At 33.7% G+C, this 23924-nt stretch overlaps 1 protein-coding gene across 9 annotated transcripts in view; it reads left to right on the top strand.

Moving 5' to 3' along the window:
• The window catches only part of LOC123538116 (flagellum-associated coiled-coil domain-containing protein 1-like), a 58185-nt gene extending 34760 nt beyond the window's left edge, over positions 1-23425 (top strand). For all 9 annotated transcript variants that reach the window (XM_053529960.1, XM_053529958.1, XM_053529957.1 and 6 more), the window contains 9 exons: positions 248-309; positions 4240-4337; positions 5542-5694; positions 5945-6048; positions 11902-11973; positions 12377-12466; positions 14919-15028; positions 16406-16505; positions 17661-23425. In XM_053529960.1, the coding sequence (XP_053385935.1) occupies positions 248-309; positions 4240-4337; positions 5542-5694; positions 5945-6048; positions 11902-11973; positions 12377-12466; positions 14919-15028; positions 16406-16505; positions 17661-17972 (1101 nt within the window). In that variant the 3' untranslated portion in view covers positions 17973-23425. The remainder of the gene's footprint in view (positions 1-247; positions 310-4239; positions 4338-5541; positions 5695-5944; positions 6049-11901; positions 11974-12376; positions 12467-14918; positions 15029-16405; positions 16506-17660) is intronic.
• Positions 23426-23924: the final 499 nt, after the last annotated feature.

Below are 23924 nucleotides of genomic sequence, written 5' to 3'. Positions count from 1 at the left end.
ATGAGGGACAACATTTTGTGGTTTTTAAATTGTTGATAAAATATGGGATGTTGGAAATCTATTTCATGGATTTGTGCAGCTGTAAAGTGCTCAAAAAATTGTCTCCAACACTTAATAATTTCATAGTTACCTTCTTGTTCTGTAAAACACTTATGATTGTTTATACTACTGGCTAATGTTAGCAACATAGTTCTGCAATTTCTTGTTTGTTTAATACACATGCTAAAAGAACTGTCATGTTCTGTAGGGAGATGAATTTCTCAAAGACAGAGTCGAGGAACTTGAAAATGCCAAGAGAAATGCTGTTGCGTAAGTAGATAATATATCAACTGAACGTTGCCGTCTCTTATGCATGCTGTGCATTATGACAACTTGCGTAGATATTTGAATGAAAATATAATAATATATAGTTATCTGCATTTCATCATCATTTATTGGCTTTTTATGAGTATAATAATTGTGATTAGATCAATTTTTCATCCAGTTCACTTGATCTGAGGAAAGAAATAGAAGTCTCTGAATCAGAAATGGGGACAAAATTCCTGTGATAAAAGTATTTGATCAGATATATATGATTGTGAAAAGGCATTAGCTTCCCGTCCAGTTCTTGTTTCAAGCAGTGCCTTAAATATCTGGTTAGATCCACTAACCCTTTGCAGCTGGATGACTTTGTCAAATGAAAGCATTCACTATAACCCTTACCCTGCAAAATTTCTTTAACGAACCTGTCCATCTTCGATTTGGACAGTACCATTAACCGTTAAAAGGGGTGCATACCAAAAATACTGACTGAATGGCGTACAGTGCATGTCTTCATCAGACTGCACAGATGTGCAGGCTTATCATGAGCTGCACTGGTCGCAAAGGCAAAATCAGTTGTGTCCAGCATGATAAGGGCTAATGCAGGGTGGCCACCCACTCTGGAAAACAGGGAAAACAGGGAAAAAGGCTAAAAAAATTCCCTGTATGGAAAATTCAGGGAATTTGAAAATTTTGAAAAAATTAGGGAATTGTCAGGGAATTTTTCAAAAATTGAAAGAAAAAATTTTAAAGAGTGTATAATTATGTCTTGGCTACTGGCGGTTTCTCTTCTTCATAACAGTTACATTTATTTCATATAATACAGAATACTATACATAGCAAATGCACTCACTGTTTGATGATTCTAAAACTGTTACTCATTAACTATAAGAGATATGTTTTTGTTTCTAAAATGGAGAGAAGCTAAAATGGAATTGAGCAACCATTGCCCCAGAGCTCAAATACTAATACATTTATTATGAACAAATAGTTTTGTTTGTCTTAAGATGTGGGAGTAATGATCCTTTTATTAATCTCCCACCACAAGTAGGGGTGGGTGGGGGGTTATAGAAATGGTCTCCGTCCGTCCTTCCGTAACATTTTGTGTCCGCTCTGTATCTCCTTAACCCCTTGAAGGATTTTCATGAAACTTGGGTCAAATGATCACCTCATCAAGATGATGTGCAGAACCCATGAGTCAGCCATGTTGGTTCAAGGTCAAGGTCACAACTCAAGGTCAAAGGTTTGAGCCTTTCATTTCGTGTCCACTCTGTATCTATTAAACCCCTTGAAGGATAATCATGAAACTTGAATCAAATGATCACCTCATCAAGACAATGTGCAGAACCCATGAGTCAGCTATGTTGGCTATAGGTCAAGGTCACAACTCAAGGTCAAAGGTTTGAGCCTTCCATTTTGTGTCCGCTCTGTATCTCCTAAACCCCTTGAAGAATTTTCATCAAACTTGGGTCAAATGATCACCTCATCAAGACGATATGCAGAATTGATGAGTCAGCCATGCTGGCTCAAGGTCAAGGTCACAACTTAGAGTCAAAGATTTGAGCCTTCCATTTTGTGTCCATTCTGTATCTCCTAAAACCCCTTTTAGGATTTACATGAAACTTGGCTCAAATGATCACCTCATCTAGACGATGTGCAGAATTCATGGGTCAGCCATGTCAGTTCAAGGTCAAGGTCACAGCTTAAGGTCAAAGGTTTACCCTTTCACTATCCATACCAGTGGCGGGGGATTAAGCTGTCTTTCAGACTGCCTTGTTAAAATACACACAAGTCTCCTGTTAAACATTTTCTGAATTTTTATTTCTGATATTTCAACAATTAAATTTCAACAATAATATTTCTTTACTTTCACAAAGTTACTAAGATTAAAACACAGAGTTTCCTTTAAAATTAATTACACAGAGTTGATCACTAAGAGTCCTTGATTTGTTCACAAAGTAAAGTGACTAGCTTAAGTAACACAAAGTATCTATATATCAGGTTTATATACCTTCTTATGATTTGGCTTAACAAAGGATGCATCACTTTTGAAAATCATCAGACAACAACAATCTGATTAGATCTAAAACCTGGAAGTCTTTGGTGATAAAACAAATATTTAAATCTATTTAATAAAGGTCTTTTGATAAATACCATTGACAACTTCTTAAAGAGACTGGACACAAGTGCTATAAGGCAAACACCTCAGCTTTCTTGACATATGTAAGATTTGCACAGATTATGATGATAAAGAAATGAATTTTCAAAATACAAACTAAATCAAACATTGAAATAATATTTAGACCTCAAAATTAAAAGTATAATTTTCAAAATCTACATGTTTTAATGAGAATTCTGAAATACAATAATGTTTATTTTTGTTTTTACATGCTATGTTACGGTATATGATGTTCTGTAATAGAAAATTATGCATCATAAAACATTGTTCTTTGAAAGCAAGCAGAAGTTGTTACACAACTAAAAACTAATATGAATTGAGTGTCAGTACATTACCGACATTAACAAAATGTATACCAACATTTGAATCATGCAATAGAAGTACCTGTGTATTGGTAGTAGTTGCTTGTTAGACTTTTGCTAGTTATTAACAAACATTAACATTAGTCTTGAATACCATAATCATGAAATGTATTTTTAAAACCATAAAATTAGCAACTTCATGAGAATACTCTTTGGCTTTGAAACCAGTAGACTAACAAGACTAGCCTGTACATTCTGTGTAGTCTGATCAGGATCCATGTTGTTTGTTTGTGCACATTAACTGTAACAGCCATAGGTCTATAAAGTTAAAATGAACAGGATGGTTCCTGATCAGAGTACAGGCTTTTTTAATCCATACTGGACACAAAGTCATTATGCTGGTGTCCCATGTCATGACTTGAGTTTTAATTAAACTCAGTTTACCAGAAAGATGAAATTGTTGTTATGAATGCAAGGAGGTGTTGACAGTTGTATGCTAATTTAGTGGACTGATTCATTTTCGAAGAAACTTTTATGTCAAATCTTGAAGACCATTTGTCTAGATTTCATATTTTTCTTTAAAGTTAAAAGTTAAACAGTGTCTTTGTGGCATTGTAAAGGAGAATGTTTAAAATCAGGCTCAGTTCATTTACATTAAAACATGATAACTGATTAAAGCTGTAATCACATTGTTAATTTGAATAATCAATGTTATAGGCAATAAAAGACTGGAATTAGTATCACAACAAGTTACAAAATAAATAATGGTATGTACATGTATGTGAAATGTAAGTCATTGCTGCTGAAGTATTGAAGTTTTATTTTTTGAGTTGTTTTGAGTTGTTACTTACCATGCTTACTACTCTTACTGAAGTTGCTCAATGAGATCTTAAATTATCTATATAATTGATTATGCAAACAGGATTCTGAAAATAAAATAAATTGAAAATATAATAAATAAATATAATTTCATATGTATATAAAATAGATGTAAAATAAACAAGTTTATTGGTGGAGAAGGTATATATAGAAGGGGAGGATGGAGGCCATAATATTACTACATTTATATTCACAAGTGTTGCTACGCCGAACAAAGTATCAGGGAAACTGACTATCATGTCAGGGAAAATTCAGGGAATTGTCAGGAAAATTTACTTCAGATTTTTGGTGGCCACCCTGTAATGAGCTTAGAATCAATATTGATCAAGGACAGCTTTGTAAATGATTCAGTTTCAACAGCTTAATTCACTTGATTGTGCCACTAATACTTTTATAGACTGTGAGCTTTAGATCATAGAACTGAGTTTGGAAACCAGTCTTGAAATTCTGGTACCAAAATGGTTGTTTTTTAGCACAAGATGATACATATGTTCAATATCCCCTCAGATGAACTTGGTATAAACCACCTTCAGATTCAAGTTGCTTTAAAATTTAATTTGACTGCATCTTATATTTTAGAGAAAAAGAACGGGAAGGTGAAGAAGAGTTAGACAAATTGAAGAAAGCAATGGAAACAGAACATACCAACTACAAAACAAATGCTGAAGCTCAAATAGGTAAACTGTGACAACTTAATTTGTACTTGTGTGCCAAATATTTGCCTTTGTGGTCAAAGTGGTTAAGGTTAAAGTTATCAAACACCTAGACCGCGACTCATTTGGTTGGAAGTCTTGGTCATCAGTGGGGAAGTAATCCAGCAAGATTACAGGTCAGCTGTTTTATACACTAGCTTGCCAGTGCCTGAAATAATACTTGTCACCTGGTCTTGCTTCTCACTTTAAGACGGAAAGTTACCTGAACTGTGTAAGTGTGACTTAAAGCCCAAACAGACAAAATACATACCAAATGTTGCTCCTAATCGGAAAACGTTTAAAAAGATATGACATAAAACTTTGTTCATTTAGCTCTTTAGTAACATACATTTTACCACTGAGAGGAATCCTGAGTTTTCCAAAAAACATATCCAGCTACTGGTAGAATGTTTGTTTTTTATGCCCCCGAAGGGAGGCATATTAGTTTTCAACTGTCCGTCCGTTCGTTCGTTCGTTCGTCACAACGTTAACTTTTTGCATGAAGACACTGTACTCGTGAACTGCTGCACCCAGGACCTTCAAACTTCACATGCTGATAGAACTTATTGAGTACATGACCCCTACTGACTTTGGGGTCACCAGGTCAAAGGTCAAGGCGCTGCGGGGGGCATTTGTCACCGTTAGTGACAGCTTTGTTTTCTTTGACTTTAAAATGCCATCAACACAAGTTATATTGTGACATTACAACCTCAGTGGTCAAAGAAGACCTCAAATGCACTTTGAAGTTATTTTACATGTATAGAAAAACAACCAACCTTCAGCAAGTTGCATTTAGCAGACCATCTGGATAGGAGTCTCACATGCAATAATTCAATACCATGAGCATATTTTTAACTCCCAGCTGCGAAGCCACGTAACTTGAAGTGATAAGCCATAACCATAGGCCACAGAGGTCCCTACAACCAACTTCTATCTGGAGAATATAATTTGTTTATTATGCTTTTACTGGAGAAAATATTGATACAGTTTGATGCCAAATATTTATCTTACAAAACATTGATGAAGTTTTACCTGGTCTTCTAAATATGGTTTTCAAAGAAAGACATGATAGTCTTTGAAGGTGGTTACAGGTCAAAGGTTGTATAAAAAAAAAAATGAAATAGGGCCATACTAATATGATAGGAAAAGTAACCAAATGAATGCACTTAATGTGGTAGTTTACTTACAGCACGGATGAAGAAAGAGATAGAATTTCTACAAGGAGCATTTGAATCATACAAATCTTCATTACATCAAGAAACAGATGAGAAATGGAAGAGAAAGGAGGAAGATTTAAAAAATGACCTTGAGATGCAGAAAAATAAAGAACTTCAAGAAATGAGTAATGCTGATTTGTTTTATATTTTGTTGTCATATAAGAAAGCAAAACAGGATACAATATTGTAAATTGTTTTTTGGGCTCCAAGAGCTGAAAGATGAAAATAAACTTTAAACAGCTTCTTCTCATGAGGAGGTTGATTTTGCCTTTTTAAAACACAGAGCATATAATGCTATATATTTGTCTAAGTTTTGTGCTTGTAAGGGATTTATGTAGTCAGATTTTGTGATCTGATTTTTTGTTTCCATTTAAGAACAAAAATTTATGCAAGAGAAGGCATTAGAGAAAAGTCAATGGAGTAAAGATCAGCACAGGGCAATAGACGCAATACGCAAGGAAAACAAGAGGGAAATGGATGTAAGTTGACAGCTTTTCTTAATGCTAAAATGATGTTATGGATTGGATAAATGATGAAGATTTTTTTAATCTGCCTGTATGTTGGATGTGAATTTGTAAGATTTTTTTAAAAATCTCTTTGATAAATGTTATATCATTGAATGGTAATTATTTCTCTTAATATTAATTTTGTGTAATATTTCTATTTATAACTTGTCTTTTAATAAACTGCAAGATAAAAAAAAAACGGTACTTCCATGATCGAATGGGTTAAGGATGCTGACTTCGAATCGTTTACCTCTCATTGCTGTAGGTTGGAAACCTCACTTCGGGTGTAGAATTCACCCTGTGAGGAAGACATCCAGCTGACTTACGAAACCTGGTTTGTGGTTCTACCCAGGTGCTCCCATGTGCTTGAAATAATGTCTGGAGGGGTACCTACGGCCTTCCTCCATCGTCAAAAAATGGAAAGTCGTCATTTGATCTATAACTTGAGTCAGCGTGATGTTAAATTGAACATAAACAAAAAATAGTAAAGCATAACAGTACAGTACTTTTCTATTAACAATTTCTTTTCCATTTAAATTAAAATAAACCTGGATTATTATTCTGATTACATTTTTTACTACAATATGACTAAAGTGAATCTGTTAATTTGATAAAACAAAAATTCCTTCTTTTTTGCGGCTTTTGGTCACTTTATGCATGTTTATGCAATATGAGACCTTCATTAGCGTTAACGTTTATTCATTTAGGTCTATGAAGAGTTCTTTTGCTCTTTTAAGCCCTACTCAAAGTTTAAAGAATGGTAATTTCTGTAAAACTCGGTTTGAGACACATACACCTTTTAGCCCAAAAAGCAGACTCTGTTTGACTCAAGTTACCTGGTAAACACTCTTTTCTTTAATAAGTATAAACTAATTGGCACTTAGTGTTTATTGTTAAAATATTTATAATCTTGTTCTGCTGAAATTTTGACATATAAATTATATTCAAGCAAAGTTTTGTGAAAAACTGCAGTCATTTGAATAGAGTGCATTTGATATGGAAAATTGTATAAAACATGCTATGATTCTTTCTATCTCTCTGTATTGTCTATTTGCTATATGTATTTTGTTGATATTTTCCAACACAGGAATTGAATGAGATATGTGAGATCACTATAATACTTCAAACATTAACTTGTTTATTCTTAGGGAACTTTATATATTTTATATGTAGAGTTTTAATTCTTTAGAAAAATATTAATGCATATTCAGGCTTATAGTACATGTAGCACCTTTGTTAATTGTTAACATAGATTATTAGGGAGGACATTTCTTTCAGGGCACATACATATTTTCATTTCAAATTTTATCCTATAATTTTTCCTGCAATTTTAAATATAAATAGAAAAAAGCTGAGTTTTCAGATTTGTGGTATATTATTTTTTTATAACGATTTATATAGCGCTTTTTCATGATAACTGTTCAAAGGCACTTTACATATAGCAAACACAGTTCACCACAAGGGCGCACATTCATCCCTTCAGTAAGACACAGAGCAATCTGAGAAAAATTTTAGATACGCTTTTTTTTTTGTAGTTGGTAGAATATTTAGCTGACTTAAATGTAAAATGAGATCATTTATGTTCACATAACTGTGACGTCATCCATTTTCTGGCAAGTCCCTGTGTGTTGTTACATCTTTTTGAGATGACATCTCCTCTGCAGCATACACTAGAAGTTGATAGCATTTGCCTGGGCATTCCTTTGATGGTCCTTTTCCAATGTATTTCAAACGGTTCCACTTTATTGCACATAGGGGCCCCGAAAGCTAAAAATAGGAAAATTTTCAAACAACATCTCCTAAAACATTGGTCAGACTTGCAGGAAATTTTTTTGGGTGACTCTTAACCGAGTTTGTTCAAATTAGTTTGATTTGTCAAAAAGCATGGCCACCACAAGGCAGGATCACTTCACCCTGTAAGTGTATAGTGAAACTTTAAAGTAAATTTACACATGTATTTGTTGGATTAACCGTTACGAAAACTACTCAGATTTCTCTGATCCATCAAAACAAAATCTTTAGATGCCATATTTTTCAAATCGACTGGCCTGATCACAGAAATGCTTTCTGGGTAACTAACTGTCTCTGCTAAAGCTGTTAAAATCTTTGTGTTTGGAAATACTTTACTTTCATAATATTACTATATTCTTAATGTAAAAATATGGAGAAAATACAAATGTACTTTGTTTTCTTATTATATCTCACATAAAGTGTAGGAAAAAAGATCAGAGTTTATATTGTATTAGTATGTACAATAAGAATTCTTCTTGAAACAAAAAAGACACTCCGGTGTCTGCCAATTCCTGATGTGAAAAATGTTTGCTACATTTATACATGTATACATGTTCTCTAAGTGGAGGAGACGGAAGTTGTTCGAATCAAACAAATGTTGAATTAATACACAATATTTTGCAGTGGAAGCACACATTTGTACTTTCATGTCAGATAGGCAAGGATTTGTCTCCCCTTTCATGATCATTGTAATATTATAATTTTAGCTTATTTTCCACAATAAAGTGTTTCTCAGTTTAGTCATTCTATCACAAATAGCTGTAAAAATACCGACACATATTATAGAATAGTAAATGTAATTGGTTTTAGATATTTCATTTATCTAGTTGGACAATGTAACAAATTTTCTAGATATTTAGTCACGTAGTGTATGGAAAGTTTAATTTGAACCTTATGTTTTATATAAAACTTTAACTGCATGTGAAATTTTTCAGTATGAAATTGTCTGTTTTTATGCCTTTGAAGGGAGGCATATTAGTTTTCAACTGTCCGTCCGTTTGTTAGTTTGTTCATCACAACGTTAACTTTTTGCATGAAGGCACTTTACTCATGAACCACTGCACCCAGGACCTTCAAACTTCAAATGCTGATAGTACTTATTGAGTACACAACCCCTACTGACTTTGGAGTCACCAGGTCAAAGGTCAAGGTCACCAGGTCAAAGGTCAAGGCGCTGCGGGGGCATTTGTCACCATTAGTGACAGCTCTTGTTGTTCATACTTTCTCATTTTGAAAATTGAGTGGCCTTTAACTGCATGAAGTTTTAGCCATATTTACAAAGTTTTTATTTATCATTGTTATTATAATGATCATTTTTCATCATTTTAGATGTTTGAGTGTTACTTTACTTTTATTCAGAAGTGATATTAATTTCACTGCTGTGTTTCTCTGTGACCATGAGAAATAAATGTAAATGTCTTTTATGACTAATTTGATGCAGCCAAACACTGCTCACTTGAAGACTGCAGCAGCATGACTGTGACTCGAGTGGTTCAAGTGTTCCTTTGCTGATTTCCTTGTATATTTGGTGTTTTGATCACTCAAAGTCAGGGATAAATGTAGCATTTGTCTTTTCCTCTTTGCGGCTTCAAGAGATTGCTGTTTAACTGTACTTCTGTGTATCAGAAGCGAGTGTTTCTTATTGAAAGTAGTTGGTTTTTTCCCTGCATGGACTTGAAATGTTAGAAAGAAAAACATCAACTACCGTAAAAAAAATTAATTATGTAAGCATAAAATTCATTCATGACTATGCCACTTTATATGGAACTTATCTGAATTAGTAGGAGAACTATATTTCAATTTTACAGTGCAACAAATATCACCTATATAAACACTAAAAAGGAAATTTTCATCCTGAAATAAGTAAGTCAACAAATACTCATTTTTCCCTGTATGCCTGTTTTTCCTTTGTTTTCCAAGGAAAAAAGGTTGTGATACTTGACAGCATAAATTTTGTAAAGTTGGAACAGATAAATCATTGAATTTAGTTCTCAAGGGTCCACTTAGAAAGCAGTGTCTTTGCTTTTTTCTGTGCCTTACTATTTGTTTGCATGAGAGACTGCAGGGTAAATTCATTAGCAGAAATTGTGTTTGGAACTTTTACATTTATTTCTTATGGTCATCTGTCAGTGTACTTTATTCTGATTTCACAACTTCAAGTATTTTTCACAGGTACTGTGCTAATAGCATGTTTGAAACACTCTGTATTAATATCAATAGAATAAACTGAAATGAAATACTGATAGGAAAGGCCAACTATTTGTTGTGGTCAAAACATTGTCTGCACAGAGATCACTGTATAAAAACATCAGCCAGGGTAGAGCCATTTCAAACATTAATTCTATCAGTGTTTTTAGCTCGACTATACAAAGAATATGGAGAGCTATCCTCCTCGCCCTGGGGTCAGCGTCTTTCGGCGTCCCAACCTTGGTAAAAGTTTTTTTTACGCTTTCTCTATTTTCTCCTTATCTCTGTAATAACTTGATGGATTTGTTTTAAACTTAAAAATAGTTATTCCTCATCATCACTCACATCATCTGGCATAAGGGCCATAACTCTTACGCCAATATTTCATGAATTATCCCCTTTTTACTTAGAATTTCAGGTTGAAATTTTGGTGCACTTTCACTCTAGTTATTACTATATTGATTTGATTTAAATTAAAATGGTTGTTCCACATGATCAATTACATCATATGACACAAGGTCAATACTCTGGAACCAATATTTCTTGAATTATGTCCCCTTTTTACTTGAAATTTCAGGTTAAAGTTTTGATGCATTTTCACTCTATCTCTGTTATTACTAAATGGATTTGATTCAAACTTAAAACAATTGTTCGACATCATCTATCACATCATATGGCACAAGGGCCATAACTCTTGCACCATTTTTTCAAGAATTATTCCCCCTTGTGACATAGAATTTCAGGTTAAAGTTTTGATGCATTTTCACTCTATCTCTGTTATTACTAAATGGATTTGATTCAAACTTAAAACAATTGTTCAACATCATCACTCACATCATATGGCACAAGGGCCATAACTCTTGCACCATTTTTTCAAGAATTATTCCCCCTTGTGACATAGAATCTCAGGTTAAAGTTTTTATATACTTTCACTATATCTCAGTTTTTACTAAATGGATTTGATTCAAGCTTAAAATAGTTGTCCAACCTCATCACCCACATCATATGACACAAGGGGCATAACTCTGGCACCAATTTTTTTACGAATTATGCCCCCTTTTATTTAGAATCACTATATCTCAGTTATTTCTAAATGGATTTGATTCAAACTTGAAGTAATTGTCCACATAATAACCCACATCATATGTCTTTAACTCTTGCACCAATAATTTATGAATTATGTCCCCTTTTTGCTTAGAATTATACTTATGATACACTTTATTTCTCTTATTACTTAATATTTTTGTCACAGACTCAAGCTATTATGCAATATCTTCATCCCCTGATGGAGTCATTAAACACTCAAGTGACAGCTCCAGCTTCATCAAATGTGCCCAGTTTCACTATCCAGCATCGAAATAGTTGAGCATGCTGTCTCCTGTGACAGCTCTTGTTGTAATGATCTAAGCAGACAAGTCACTTGTTTTTAGAAAGAAAAAACTTGAAATGCAAGATATGATTATATTCTGAAGGATTTTCTTAAGAAAAACTTGCTTTTTGATCTTTAGAGTTGAGATGGTATTTTGTGTCTTTTAAATGGGATGTTTTCATTCTTAGCTTTTAAATAGGCATACTTAGTTTTAGATCAGGAGTACCTTTCATGATATTAATCTATTTAATGTTATTGACAATTTTTAATAAATAAAGTTATATTTCAAAAAACAAAGTAATAGCTTAGCATGTTTTAAATATTGGATTAGACCTTAGCATATATGCAACCTGTATTATGATGTACATCATTTTTGCACTGTTACTTCTGGCTTCTGGTGTGTGATTGTGTATTTACTAGGAATGTTCCTTGAAGTATCGTATACACAAAGTACAATATTGTTGTATTTATTTTTTCAGAGTTTGATACGAAAGTTCTCCAATGTAGCAGCAGATTTAGAAAGATTGCAGAAATGTACTGCAGAGTTACAAGTAAGCCTTAGATATAAGCTTCTCATTTTAGCATTGAATTTTCTAATGGATGTAAAAATGTATGAAGTAAATGAAAATTTGACGTAATTACTTGAAAGAAATTCTGATTATCAAAATGAGTTATTTTGAGTATGTAAGTTATAAGGTTGTCTGTCACAAGGGGCAGGGGTCAAATTTAAACCATGGTGAAGTATGTTCTGTGTGATGATTTGGCAGAAGGCAGTATATATGTAAAGTCCTTCACCCTCAATCTCTGACTTTAGATAAGTTGTCAGTTACTAATGGAGATCATTTCAGTACTGTTAACTGACTGCCATCATATAACAGTAATAATATTGAACTTCAAATGTTGTTAAAGCCAACAAAAATGTTGATATACAATGTACATTGTATTATATTTCAGGAAACGAAGGCAGAGTTAGCTATTGTAACAGAGCGGTATAATGAGACTTGTCAGCAGTTAGCTAAAATCACAACTACACTTACTGATACGGTTTGTACTATATCTCTTCTTAAATTTTTAATTGCAGTATTTATATATCTTTATGTATACACTGATAAAATTTTATTGAAATAAAACCAAAGAAGACAGAATGAATACAAAGAGATGCCAGTTTAAAAGTTATTCACCAGCAAGTGATTACATTTAATGCCCCGTTTTGGAGAAGAGTGGGTTATAATGTTTTGCTCCTGTCTGTTGGTAAACACTTGGGTTTTGAATCAAAATCTTGAAAAGGCTTTGGCCTGAGACTGTCAAATTTAATAGGATGATTACCTATAGTCATTTGATGACCTCTGTTATTTTGGGTATATCAAAGGTCAATGTTGTTTCTAATCACAAGTTAGAAAACACCTGGGCCTATAGCCATCAAACTTTGTAGCATGGTTGTCTATGATCAGTAGATGAACCTTATTGCATACATTGGGATCAAAGGTCAAGGTTAAGGTATACTTGTGACTTAAATTCACACACCCAGTACAAACAGATGGGCCATCACTTGGGTCATCTGTTTTTAGCTCACTTGAGCATGAAGGTGAGCTATTGTGACCGTTTATTGTCCATCGTCGTCCGACGTGTGTCATGCATCAACATTTGCCTTGTTAACACTCTAGAGGCCACAGTTGTGACCGAGTCTTTATGAAACTTAGAATGTTTATATTAATGATCTGGGTCATGTGAAATTTAAAACTAGGTCACTAGGCCAGATCAAATCAAAATCTTGTCAACACTCTAAGAGACCACATTTTAAGTTTGAAACGCATGAGAATTGGTCAGAATGTTTGTCTTGATAAAAGCTAGGTCGCGTTTAAATATGAGTCATCTGGGTCAAATCAAAGAAAAAATGTGTGTGTGCAATAGCTGCATTTTTGACTGGATATTTGTGAAATTTGATCAGAATCGATTTTCTTGATGAAATCTAGGTCAAATTTGAATATGGGTCATCTGGAGTCAAAAACTAGGTCACCTGGTCAAATCAAAGCAAAAGCTTGTGTATGCAATAGGGGCTTCATTTTTCATTTGATATGCATGAAACATGGTCAGAATGTTTGTCTCGATGAAATCTCAGATGAATTTTTATCTGTGTCACATGGAGTCAAAAACTAGGTCACAAGGTCAAATAGAAGAAAAAGCTTGTTTACACTGTAGAGGCCACATTTTTGCTCCGATGTTTGCGAAACTTTGTTAGAATGTTTGTTTTATAAAATCTTAGACAAGTTCTAATCTGGGTCATGTGGGGACAAAAACGAGGTCACTAGGTCAAATCAAAGAAAACGCTTGTTTACACTCAATAAACAAAAAATAATAATCTTAATAAAAATTGGTCAAAATATTCGTCTCTATAAAATCTCAGATGGGTTAAAAATTGGGTCAGGTTGGGTTAAAAACTAGGTCACTAGGCCAAATTGAAGAAAAATCTTGTTTACACTCCAGAGGCCATAGTTTTGCTCCAATCTTCATGAAACTTAGTCAGACTGTTTATCTCTTTGAAAACTCGGATGAATTTGAAACTGTGTTATGTTGTGTCAGAAACTGGGTCACTAGGTCAAACATGTTTACACTGTTATGGTGTGTTACTCAAGTGAGTGACCTAGGGCCATCTTGGCCCCTTTGTTTACAAATAGATTTGCCAGTTATTGATCAAAAGTATTTACTCAAGGTCTGAAGGACCCCGCCCCCCCCACTCACACACACAAAAGTAAATTGAAAACACAGCACATACCTTGGGTGGGTGATTTATACTTTTACTTAGTTTGAACTTTTAGATAGAGGAGGTAGAGGTTGAGGTGGGGGGTGGCTGTAGTCAGCAGTATCTTACCATGAAAAGTTTGAGGTGTCTTGCTGGTGAAAAAGAAATTCTGATAGTGGTAGCTGTGAGTTTTAACATCTTAAATATTCAGCATATTTTTAGCTCGACTATTCAAAGAATAGGGGAGCTATCCTACTCGCCCCGGCGTCAGTGTTAGCGTTAGCATGAGCGTCACACAAATGTTAAAGTTTGCGTACCACCCCAAATATTTTCAAAGTCCATTGAGATATTGCTTTCATATTTTGCATACTTGTTTACCATCATGACCCCAGTCTGTAAAAAGTAGGAGGCAACTCTATCAAGCATTTTGACTGAATTATGGCCCCTTTTCGACTTAGAATAAATGTTAAAGTTTGCGTACAACCCCAAATATTTGCAAAGTCCATTGGGATATTGCTTTCATATTTTGCATACTTGTTTACCATCATGACCCCAGTCTGTAAAAAGGAGGAGGCAACTCTATCGAGCATTTTGACTGAATTATGGCCCCTTTTCGACTTAGAATATGCTTATTGTAATGTTAAAGTTTTACTCATTGCTTATATTATACTATCAAGCACTGAGAATAGTCGAGCGCGCTGTCCACTGACAGCTCTTGTTTATTGTTAGACTCTAGAATGTGTTTATACTTTACAGAAAGTCCGTTTGTTTGCCTTTGAGGAACAGTTTGATCAGAAAGTTCAAGAAGTTGATGAGAAATACAAACAGAAAATAGATGAACTAATGACTCAGAACACTGAACTCAAGTATGTACCACTTGTTGGAATGTAAATCAAGACATATTGAAATAAGAACCGTATAGAGTAGCCTTTAGATACATGTTCTTTAAATAGTTGAAAAATATGTTTATTGATTTAAGTCTGTTTTACTTATGTATGAGAAGATAGATTAGGGAAGATCGTTTTTATGCACTCAAAGGAGGGCATATTAAAATCGCACTATTCATGCATGCATGCGTCCATGTAATTTCTTGTCTTGGCACAGGCTGTCTAGCATCCCTAAAATTCCTACTTTTTCCTATTTTTTTTCAATTTGGCTAAAATTCCTATTTTTTTTAAAAAATAAAAGGAAATTCCTAAAAAGGCCCTATTTTTTCACAAAAATTCCTAATTTTTTAACTATTTTGCAATGATCAAAAAGAGAAAATGTTTTAAATGTTGTTTTAAAGTTCTTCTAATTCAGAAAAAAACAGTTTAGCACAGTTCAAAGCAGTTTACCAGCGGTAGACGTCTTTTCTGTAAATAAAGCACTATTTGTGAGTTACTTTTGTGTCAGTCACATAAAGGTAAGCACATTACATGGTCTTTAAAGTCCATATTTTAATTTGAAAATTCCTAAATTTAGCCCTAAAATTTCCTTAAAATTGTACCAAATTCCTAATTTTAGCCCTATTTTTTTGTACAAATTGCTCTAAAATTAGCCCTAATTTTTTGTCAGGGTATGCTAGACAGCCTGTTGGCAGTAACTCTGCCATCCATAAAGGGATTTTGAAATAACTTTGCATAAATATTCACCATAATGAGACGACGTATCATGCACAAGACCCAGACCTCTATCTCCAAGGTTGAGGTCACACTTAGAGGTCAAAGGTTAACAGGAACTGTTTAGTGTCCGGTCCATAATTCTGCCGTCCATGAAGGGATTTTAAAATAACTTTGCATATATGTTTACCATAATGGGACGACTTGTCATGTGCAAGACACAGACTTCTAGCTGCAAGATCAAGGTCACACTTAGAAGTCAAATGTTAACAGGGTCTGCCTTTCATGTCTGGTCCATATCTCTGCCATTGATGAAGGGATTTTGAAATTACTTGGCATAAATGTTCCCCATAGTGAGAGGATGTGTCACGGGCAAGATCCAGACCCCTAGCTCCAAGGTCAAGGTCACACTTAGAAGTTAAAAGTTAACTAGGTCTGTTTCTTGTCTGGTCCATAACTCTGCCATTGATGAAGGGATTTTAAAATTACTTGGCATAAATGTTTCCTATATTCAGATGTTATGTCATGCGCAAGACCCACACCCCTAGCACAAAGGTAGCATTCCTGCCGGGCATGCTTTGGGGGCATTAGTCACCAATAGTGACAGTTTTTGTTGACTTTTATATTACTTCTCCTTTTCAGACGATTGTATGTGAGTAAATGTGGGGAACTGTATGAAGAGAAAGTTTTATTTGAAAGAGACAGACAGGAACGTGTAATGACAGCCAAAGAAACTATGCATGTATGTATATCAGTGTCCTAGTCACTGTCATTCTGTGAAATGGTAGATTACTATAGACATTGTACATACACTAGTTAAAGAGAAACCAGGTTCTACATGAACTTCCTTTTTATATTTTCTGCACTTTAAGATAATGCCCTTTTCGGCTTTGCCATACTTGAGAATAACCTAAAATATATCAAGGGGTCAGAATCTGGTTTTATTGTATTTCGTTTCTGTCTACTATGTCCCAGTTTATTTTGTTTAGGTTTGATTTGGAAATGTTTTCATTTTTCCAGGTTAATAATTTGGTCAAATGAAGTGCTGTTGCAGTCAGCAGTAGATACCCATATACAAAATAATCTTTTGAAAGACTTATGTTCTGTGCAAAGCAGAACATGTTCATTCATTTTTATGAAACAAATCCAAGTTATTTTTAGCTCTACTATTCTAGGTAGAGCTACTGGACTAGCCCATTGTTAGTGTCTTCGTCCCGATTTTGTTGTATGTAAGATGGTCTCTCAGTACCCACTAATGGGAATGGATTGTAACAAAATTACACTCCTGTTCATTGTGATGATCTGACATGCAGTGCATAAGTTCCATAACTCTGTGATGCATTTTTACAAAATTATGCCCCTTTTATGACTTGTATTCATTTAATTGACAAGGCTGTTTAATAGTGGAGCTTTGCTACTCTTCAACAGATCTTATAAAAGTGGCATTATGCGCATCTTACTGCACAAAGTGTGTTTTTTGTGAATGTTTTATAAAAGCAATTTTCAGTTGCTGTGCATTTAAATGTGTTAAATTAATGATAATGCCGCATAAGTATTTGAAGTTGATGCTTTAGAAATATAGAAATCAGACTAATAAAATAATCTTCAATTGAGTGATCTCCCTTACCAATATGTAGAGATTTCTGAAGTTGAAGGGAAGCAACTCCTGCATGCAGTTTGACTTTTCTTAAAAAGACTGCCCCAGTCAAAATAAGAAAAGTCATATTTGGAAAGTTATTATTTTGTACTGGTAACAGGAAGAGTTTGGTATATTGGGTTAAAAGCTATAATTTCCTCCACCCTTTTTACACACACATCTATTTCATCTGGATTCTTTCTTGAAAAATGTGCATGATTCCATTTTAAGATATACAATGTTATTTATTTTTGTTTTCAGAAAATGCTGCAGTCTAAACATAAAGCTGAAGTCAATCTGACGCCGGGGTTGAAGGAGATCGAGGACAAACAGCGAGTGCCAAAACTACGCCCAGGCAGCGCACCAATCACAAAGTCAGAGACTCAAACTGCTGCCTTAAGTGCCGGAGAAACAGAACATCTGAAAACTCCAGAAGGTGATAGTGTTCGTCCGACTGTGGTTTTACCTGAAGATTCAGAGGAAATTGAACAGTTGAGAAAATCATTAATGAAAGACGTTAAATCTATGCCAAAAGAAGAACTGTTAAAAACAGTGTCTGATACAGTTTCATGATTTCTATGACTGAAGGAATATCTATATGTAAATCCACGTGTGCCACATGCAGCAGAGATTTTTAAACTATGATCATTCTCAAAACAGGGCAGTGGTAAAACTTTTTATACCAATTAGATTGCTAGGTTATCTCCCTTGTCACACTTTCTTCAGAAGTTCCACCTTTTTTTAGAATTCGTCACACGTTTTTGATCTATATTTCAGAATGCCTTGAAGAATGGCAGGCACCTATATTTACATGTCATGTTCATTAGAAACTATTTATTTCATTACCTCATGTAGAAAGACCAGATTATGTCTGTGAAGTCTTTATTGTGAGAGATTTGAGTCTCAGTTTTCAGTCTGAATTGGTTGGCTACCTTTTAACCTTGGCATAACAGGCAAGTTTCTGTTACCTCTGAGGAGTCTATTTTTAGTAGTATATTATTGTCTATGGTATGTGGAAAAGTAACCGGTCACTTGATTCCCTTTGCTGTAAAAAATGTTAGAGAGACATGTTTAGGGGAGGACCGAACTTGAAAAATGTGAGTTACCTTATTAGGCTAGCCTGTATGAATAGGAGAATAGTCAAGCTAGCTTGTGTCTCTGGGGATGTTGAATAGTTGAGCTAGTTTGTGTCCCCGGTGATAGGTTAGTTTGATATGCAGCTTCTGTGATATATAACTTTTTACCAAATCTAAATACTGTTGTGGTTCTTTAAAGTATTTTTACATTCCATTTTAAGTTTGTCAAAAGTCAAATCAGTTCAGTCAGTTTGTATTTCATTACTATTTAGTGGGGATGGGGGTAGTGAAGTATTCAGCGGGGATGGGAGTAGTGAAGTATTCAGTGGGAATGGGGGGTTAGTGAAGTATTCAGTGGGGATGCGGGTAGGGGAGATTTGACTAAATTTCGTGGTTGCATCAAACCATCAATATTAGTCCCATCATAACAGAGAACTCTTGTTACTTGTATCTGCAAAATATATATCCCAACCTAAAATTCTCATTCCCCCCAAAGGGCTGTTTTTGGCAAAAAGAAATAATACATTTCGACAAAATTGAATTGTTTCTCACTATTGTCTGTCAAATGAACATGCACATAGATCTGAAACGGTAGTATTATTTTACAGGCCTGTCTCATTTATCAGCGTTTCCTATAGCGTACTGCAATTTTATTTATTTTCATTCTAATAGTTTGTTATTTTTTTCCAACTGTAAATGTATGTTTATTATATCAAAATTATTGTGTAGTTTACCTTTACATTCTGTGATGTTTATATACAGTATTAGAAGTAGAGATTAGAAAAAATAGATATTTTCATTGTAGGTATATTTATAGTTTATAGAAATATATTTCCTTTTACACTGTTAAGAATATATTGAGTATACATGTACTGAAAAAAATATATGAATGTTAGCTTGTCATTCAGTTTTTGTTATAAGGAAAGAAACTGTTATCTGAAAGGTTAAGGAGAAAGTAAAGAGGTGACCAAATCTAGATGGTATTACAGTAAGGCTGCATTATTGTTGGATATTTGTTGTCTTTACAAAATTGTAGTGACTTCTTATGAATAAAAAAAAAAAAGTTTAAATTTTTTACCTAAGTTCAACAGTCATCCAACATCATAGTCCAAAATTGTACAACTTTTATACAATGTCAGGTGTTTGCTGGGTAAATTATTTTTGCAAAGTAGTCACTATATGTATATATACTAATTGCTATGAAGCCTTCATTGACCATATAAAAATCACATGCTTTATTAAGATCTCAAAATACAGTCTTCTTGTTTGGGGAGTTGTTTTTTGTTGTTGTTGATTTTTATATAAAAGAGTCCAAAACAGGGTGTTGGAAAAATATATCCAGTAAACGCAATGTCATTTTGCTTATTTTATTAAGGTATCTGATCCATAAAAAAGCAAGTTCTTTACAACAATGCTATTAAAATATAACAAATCAAAGTGCTATAAAAATATTTTTACTTCTTTGATCAAATATTGATGCCTGGTAAGCTCATATAATTTTGGTATCATTTGAAAATGTATTGTCTACTGAAAAAGAAAATATCAATTACTTGACAAAAAAAAATATAATACAGAATTTTCATTTTTTTATTTTATAGCTTTCAATGTTACTTCAACAGAAATCCATAGTATAGTGTAAGCTTTGTCATTTTGCAGTAAAAAACAGGATTGTAATGATTCTTGCATATATTTAGAGTCATCTTATTTTCTAATTCTTGTTACGCAGACACAACTCTTTCAAATGATACCAAAAAAATATGGGGTCACCAGGCTTCGAAATATTACCTATTTGTGAGTCGGATACCTTAAACTTAGATAAAGAAGAAAAAAGATTAATTTATCTTAAGTTTTGAACAACTTATTTTGTTTGGTTTTTTCTGTATTAAGTATTTCCTTAGAATTAGATAATTTTTTCTGCTTGATGATACTTTTGCCCAATATTTTTAAAGAATAGAGATAAACACAAATATTTAAGGGACAGTCACTTAAACTGCAGGATTTCCTCAATTTAAGTATTGACTCTGTTAAAAATTATTTTGTGCTGTTTCTAATGCTTCAACATTTTTAGCTCGACTTTTCAAATGTAGAGTATTGCACCTGCCCAATCGTCAGCATTGCAGTTGGTTAAAGTTTTTGATAAAGTCAGATATCTCTGTTGCTGCCAGAGCTATTGACTAATGAAACTTAAAATAGTTATTTACTATCACAGTCTACACCAGGAGAAACAATCTTGATAGATAACTCTGATTTTAATTTTGACAGATTTATGCTCCTTTTTATCTTAGAATTTTTTTTTTTAAAGTTTCGATAAAGTCAAATATCTCTGTTATTATCAAAGCTTTTGATTTGACTTAACTTAAAGTAGTTATTTACTATCAAATTCTACACCAGGAGAAACAATCTCCATAACTCTGGTTTGAATTTTGACAGATTAATGCCCATTTTTAGCTCGACTATTTGAAGAATAGTCTAGCTATTCTACTCACCCTGGCGTCGGCGTCGGCGTCACACCTTAGTTAAGTTTTTGCATGCAAGTACATACAGCTATCATTTAAAGGCATATAGCTTTGAAACTTATTTATTCTTTTTCTAGGTCAGTTACCAACCTCACTGGGTCAAGTTCCATAACTCTAACATGTATTTTGAGCAAATTATCCCCCCTTTTGGACTTAGAAAATTCTGGTTAAAGTTTTACATGCAAGTTACTATCTCCAAAACTAATGTAGATACTGAATTGAAACTTCACATGTGTCTTCGGGGTTATAAAACTAGTTGATAGCAGCAAGTCCCATAACTCTGACCTTCATTTTGGCCAAATTATGCCCCCTTTTGGACTTAGAAAATTCTGGTTAAAGTTTTGCGTGCAAGTACGTACAGCTATTACCAAAAGGCATATACATTTGAAACTTATTTTTTCTTTTTCTAGATCAATTACCTACATCACTAGGTCAAGTCCAATAACTCTGACATGTATTTTGGCCAAATTATGCCCCCTTTTGGACTTAGAAAATTCTGGTTAAAGTTTTGTGTGCAAGTACATACAGCTATTACTAAAAGGCATATGGATTTAAAACTTATTTTTTCTTTTTCTAGATCAATTACCTACCTCACTGGGTCAAGTCCCATAACTCTGACATGTATTTTGGGCAAATTATGCCCCCTTTTGGACTTAGAAAATTCTGGTTAAAGTTTTACATGCAAGTTACTATCTCCAAAACTAATGCAGATATTGAATTGAAACTTCACATGTGTCTTCGGGGTTATAAAACTAGTTGACAGAATCAAGTCCCATAACTCTGACATGTATTTTGGGCAAATTATGCCCCCTTTTGGACTTAGAAAATTCTGGTTAAAGTTTTACAAGCAAGTTACTATCTCCAAAACTAATACAGATATTGAATTGAAACTTCACATGTGTCTTCGGGGTTATAAAACTAGTTGACAGAATCAAGTCCCATAACTCTGACATGTATTTTGGGCAAATTATGCCCCCTTTTGGACTTAGAAAATTCTGGTTAAAGTTTTACATGCAAGTTACTATCTCCAAAACTAATGCAGATATGGAATTGAAACTTAACATGTTTCTTCGGGGTTATAAAACTAGTTGATAGCATCAAGTCCCATAACTCTGATATGCATTTTGGTCAAATTAGGTCCCCTTTCGAACTTAAAACTCTTTTGATATTTAACATTTTGGGTAATAATTTCCTGCTTCTGTGACAATATTTTGAATAGTCGAGCTTGGCTGTCTTACGGACAACTCTTGTTAACTTAGATTGTTTGGTTAAAGTTTTTGTTAAAGTCAAATATCTCTGTTACTATCAAAGATTTTTACTTGAAACTTGAAATAGTTATTTACTATCACAGTCTACACCAGGAGAAACAATCTTCATAACTCCAATTGAATTTTGACAGATTTATGCCCCTTCTAAACTTATAATATTTTGGTTAGTTTTTGATAATGTCAAATATCTCTGTTACTATCAAAGTCTACACCAGGAGAAACAATCCCCATAACTCTGATTTGAATTTTGATAGAGTTATGCCCCTTTTTAACTTAGAAAGTTTTATATAATGTCCAATATCTCTGTTACTATCAAAGCTATTGACTTGAAACTTAAAATAGTTATTTACTATCAAAGGCTACACCAGGAGAAACAATTTCCATAACTCTGATTATAATTTTGTCATATTTATGCCCTTTTTACTGGCAAAGCTCTAATTCAGAGTCAAGCACTGAGAAAAGTCGAGCATGCTGTCTTACAGAGAGCTCTTGTTATTATTGTATTTTACATAGACACTTAATAAATAATCTAACCCAGCACTTGATATTTTGGAATGTCTATTTTTTTTTTTTTTTTTTTTTTTTTTGTAATTTATCACACTTGTAGCACAAACTTTGTTGTCAAAAACAGACTGAAATGTCAATAAAATAAAATAATGTGATCATGATTTTTTCATACATTTTGCAATCTAAACCCATTTTTAAAAAATCATAAAAATAGACTTTTGCTTTAAATTGATGGTCATTTACTAGGAAGCATTCTCTTAACATAAAGATATGGATTTGATAATTCCAGAGATCAGACATAAGATTTCTTCTTAAGTATGAGAGGATAGAAATGTTGCTTTCTTTTTGTTACAAACTTTTTATTTATAATGAAATTTTGCTGTTTATAGTTTCAAGAAATGTAAATGTTTGTCCTTGATGTTTAAAAAAATATTGTTAGATTGTATACATTGAATAAATTTATATGATAACAGTGTTAAATTTGACTGAAATTTACATATATTTCTAACAACATACTGTTATAAATGAATATTCCAAATTTGCAGGTATTTGAGAAAACAAAATACAGTGTTGTGTTAGAAGATTGTTAAATGTATACTTTTGTTAGATCTGAGATACATTGTTTTTATTAACATGAATAAATTAATTTTAAAACAAAATGATGTTTTGTTTACTTTCATGTGCTTTGGTTTAATTTGTCTTAAGGGAATTCACAATTACTCTGCCTCCACCTAAAGCGCAAACACCTCTCAGGGTATTCACAACTTTTTCTGCACATAAACCACATGCAGTTACCTCCCTAAGGGTAGCTGCAACATAAAGCACTAGAGCCTGTCTTTAGGGGTATTCATAACTCAATATTCTGCCTCCACATCCGGCACAATTACCTTAATCAGGTATTCACAACTTCTCTGCCTCCACATTGGGCACAATTACCTTTCCAGGCATTCATAACTCTGAATCCACATAAAGCACAAGATCCTCTCAGGGTATCCAGGACTCTTTCGCCACATAAAGCAAAAGAACCTCTATCATGGTATACAGGACTTTGACTCCACATAAGGCACGAGAACCCCTCTCAGGGTATTCAGGACTTTGACTCCACATAAGGCACAAGAACCTCTCGGGGGTATACAGGACTTTGACTCCACATAAGGC

The sequence above is a fragment of the Mercenaria mercenaria genome, chromosome 18 (genome assembly GCF_021730395.1).
Source record: "Mercenaria mercenaria strain notata chromosome 18, MADL_Memer_1, whole genome shotgun sequence".
NCBI classification, from domain to species: Eukaryota; Metazoa; Mollusca; class Bivalvia; order Venerida; family Veneridae; genus Mercenaria; species Mercenaria mercenaria.
This window is presented reverse-complemented; position numbering and strand designations above follow the sequence as displayed.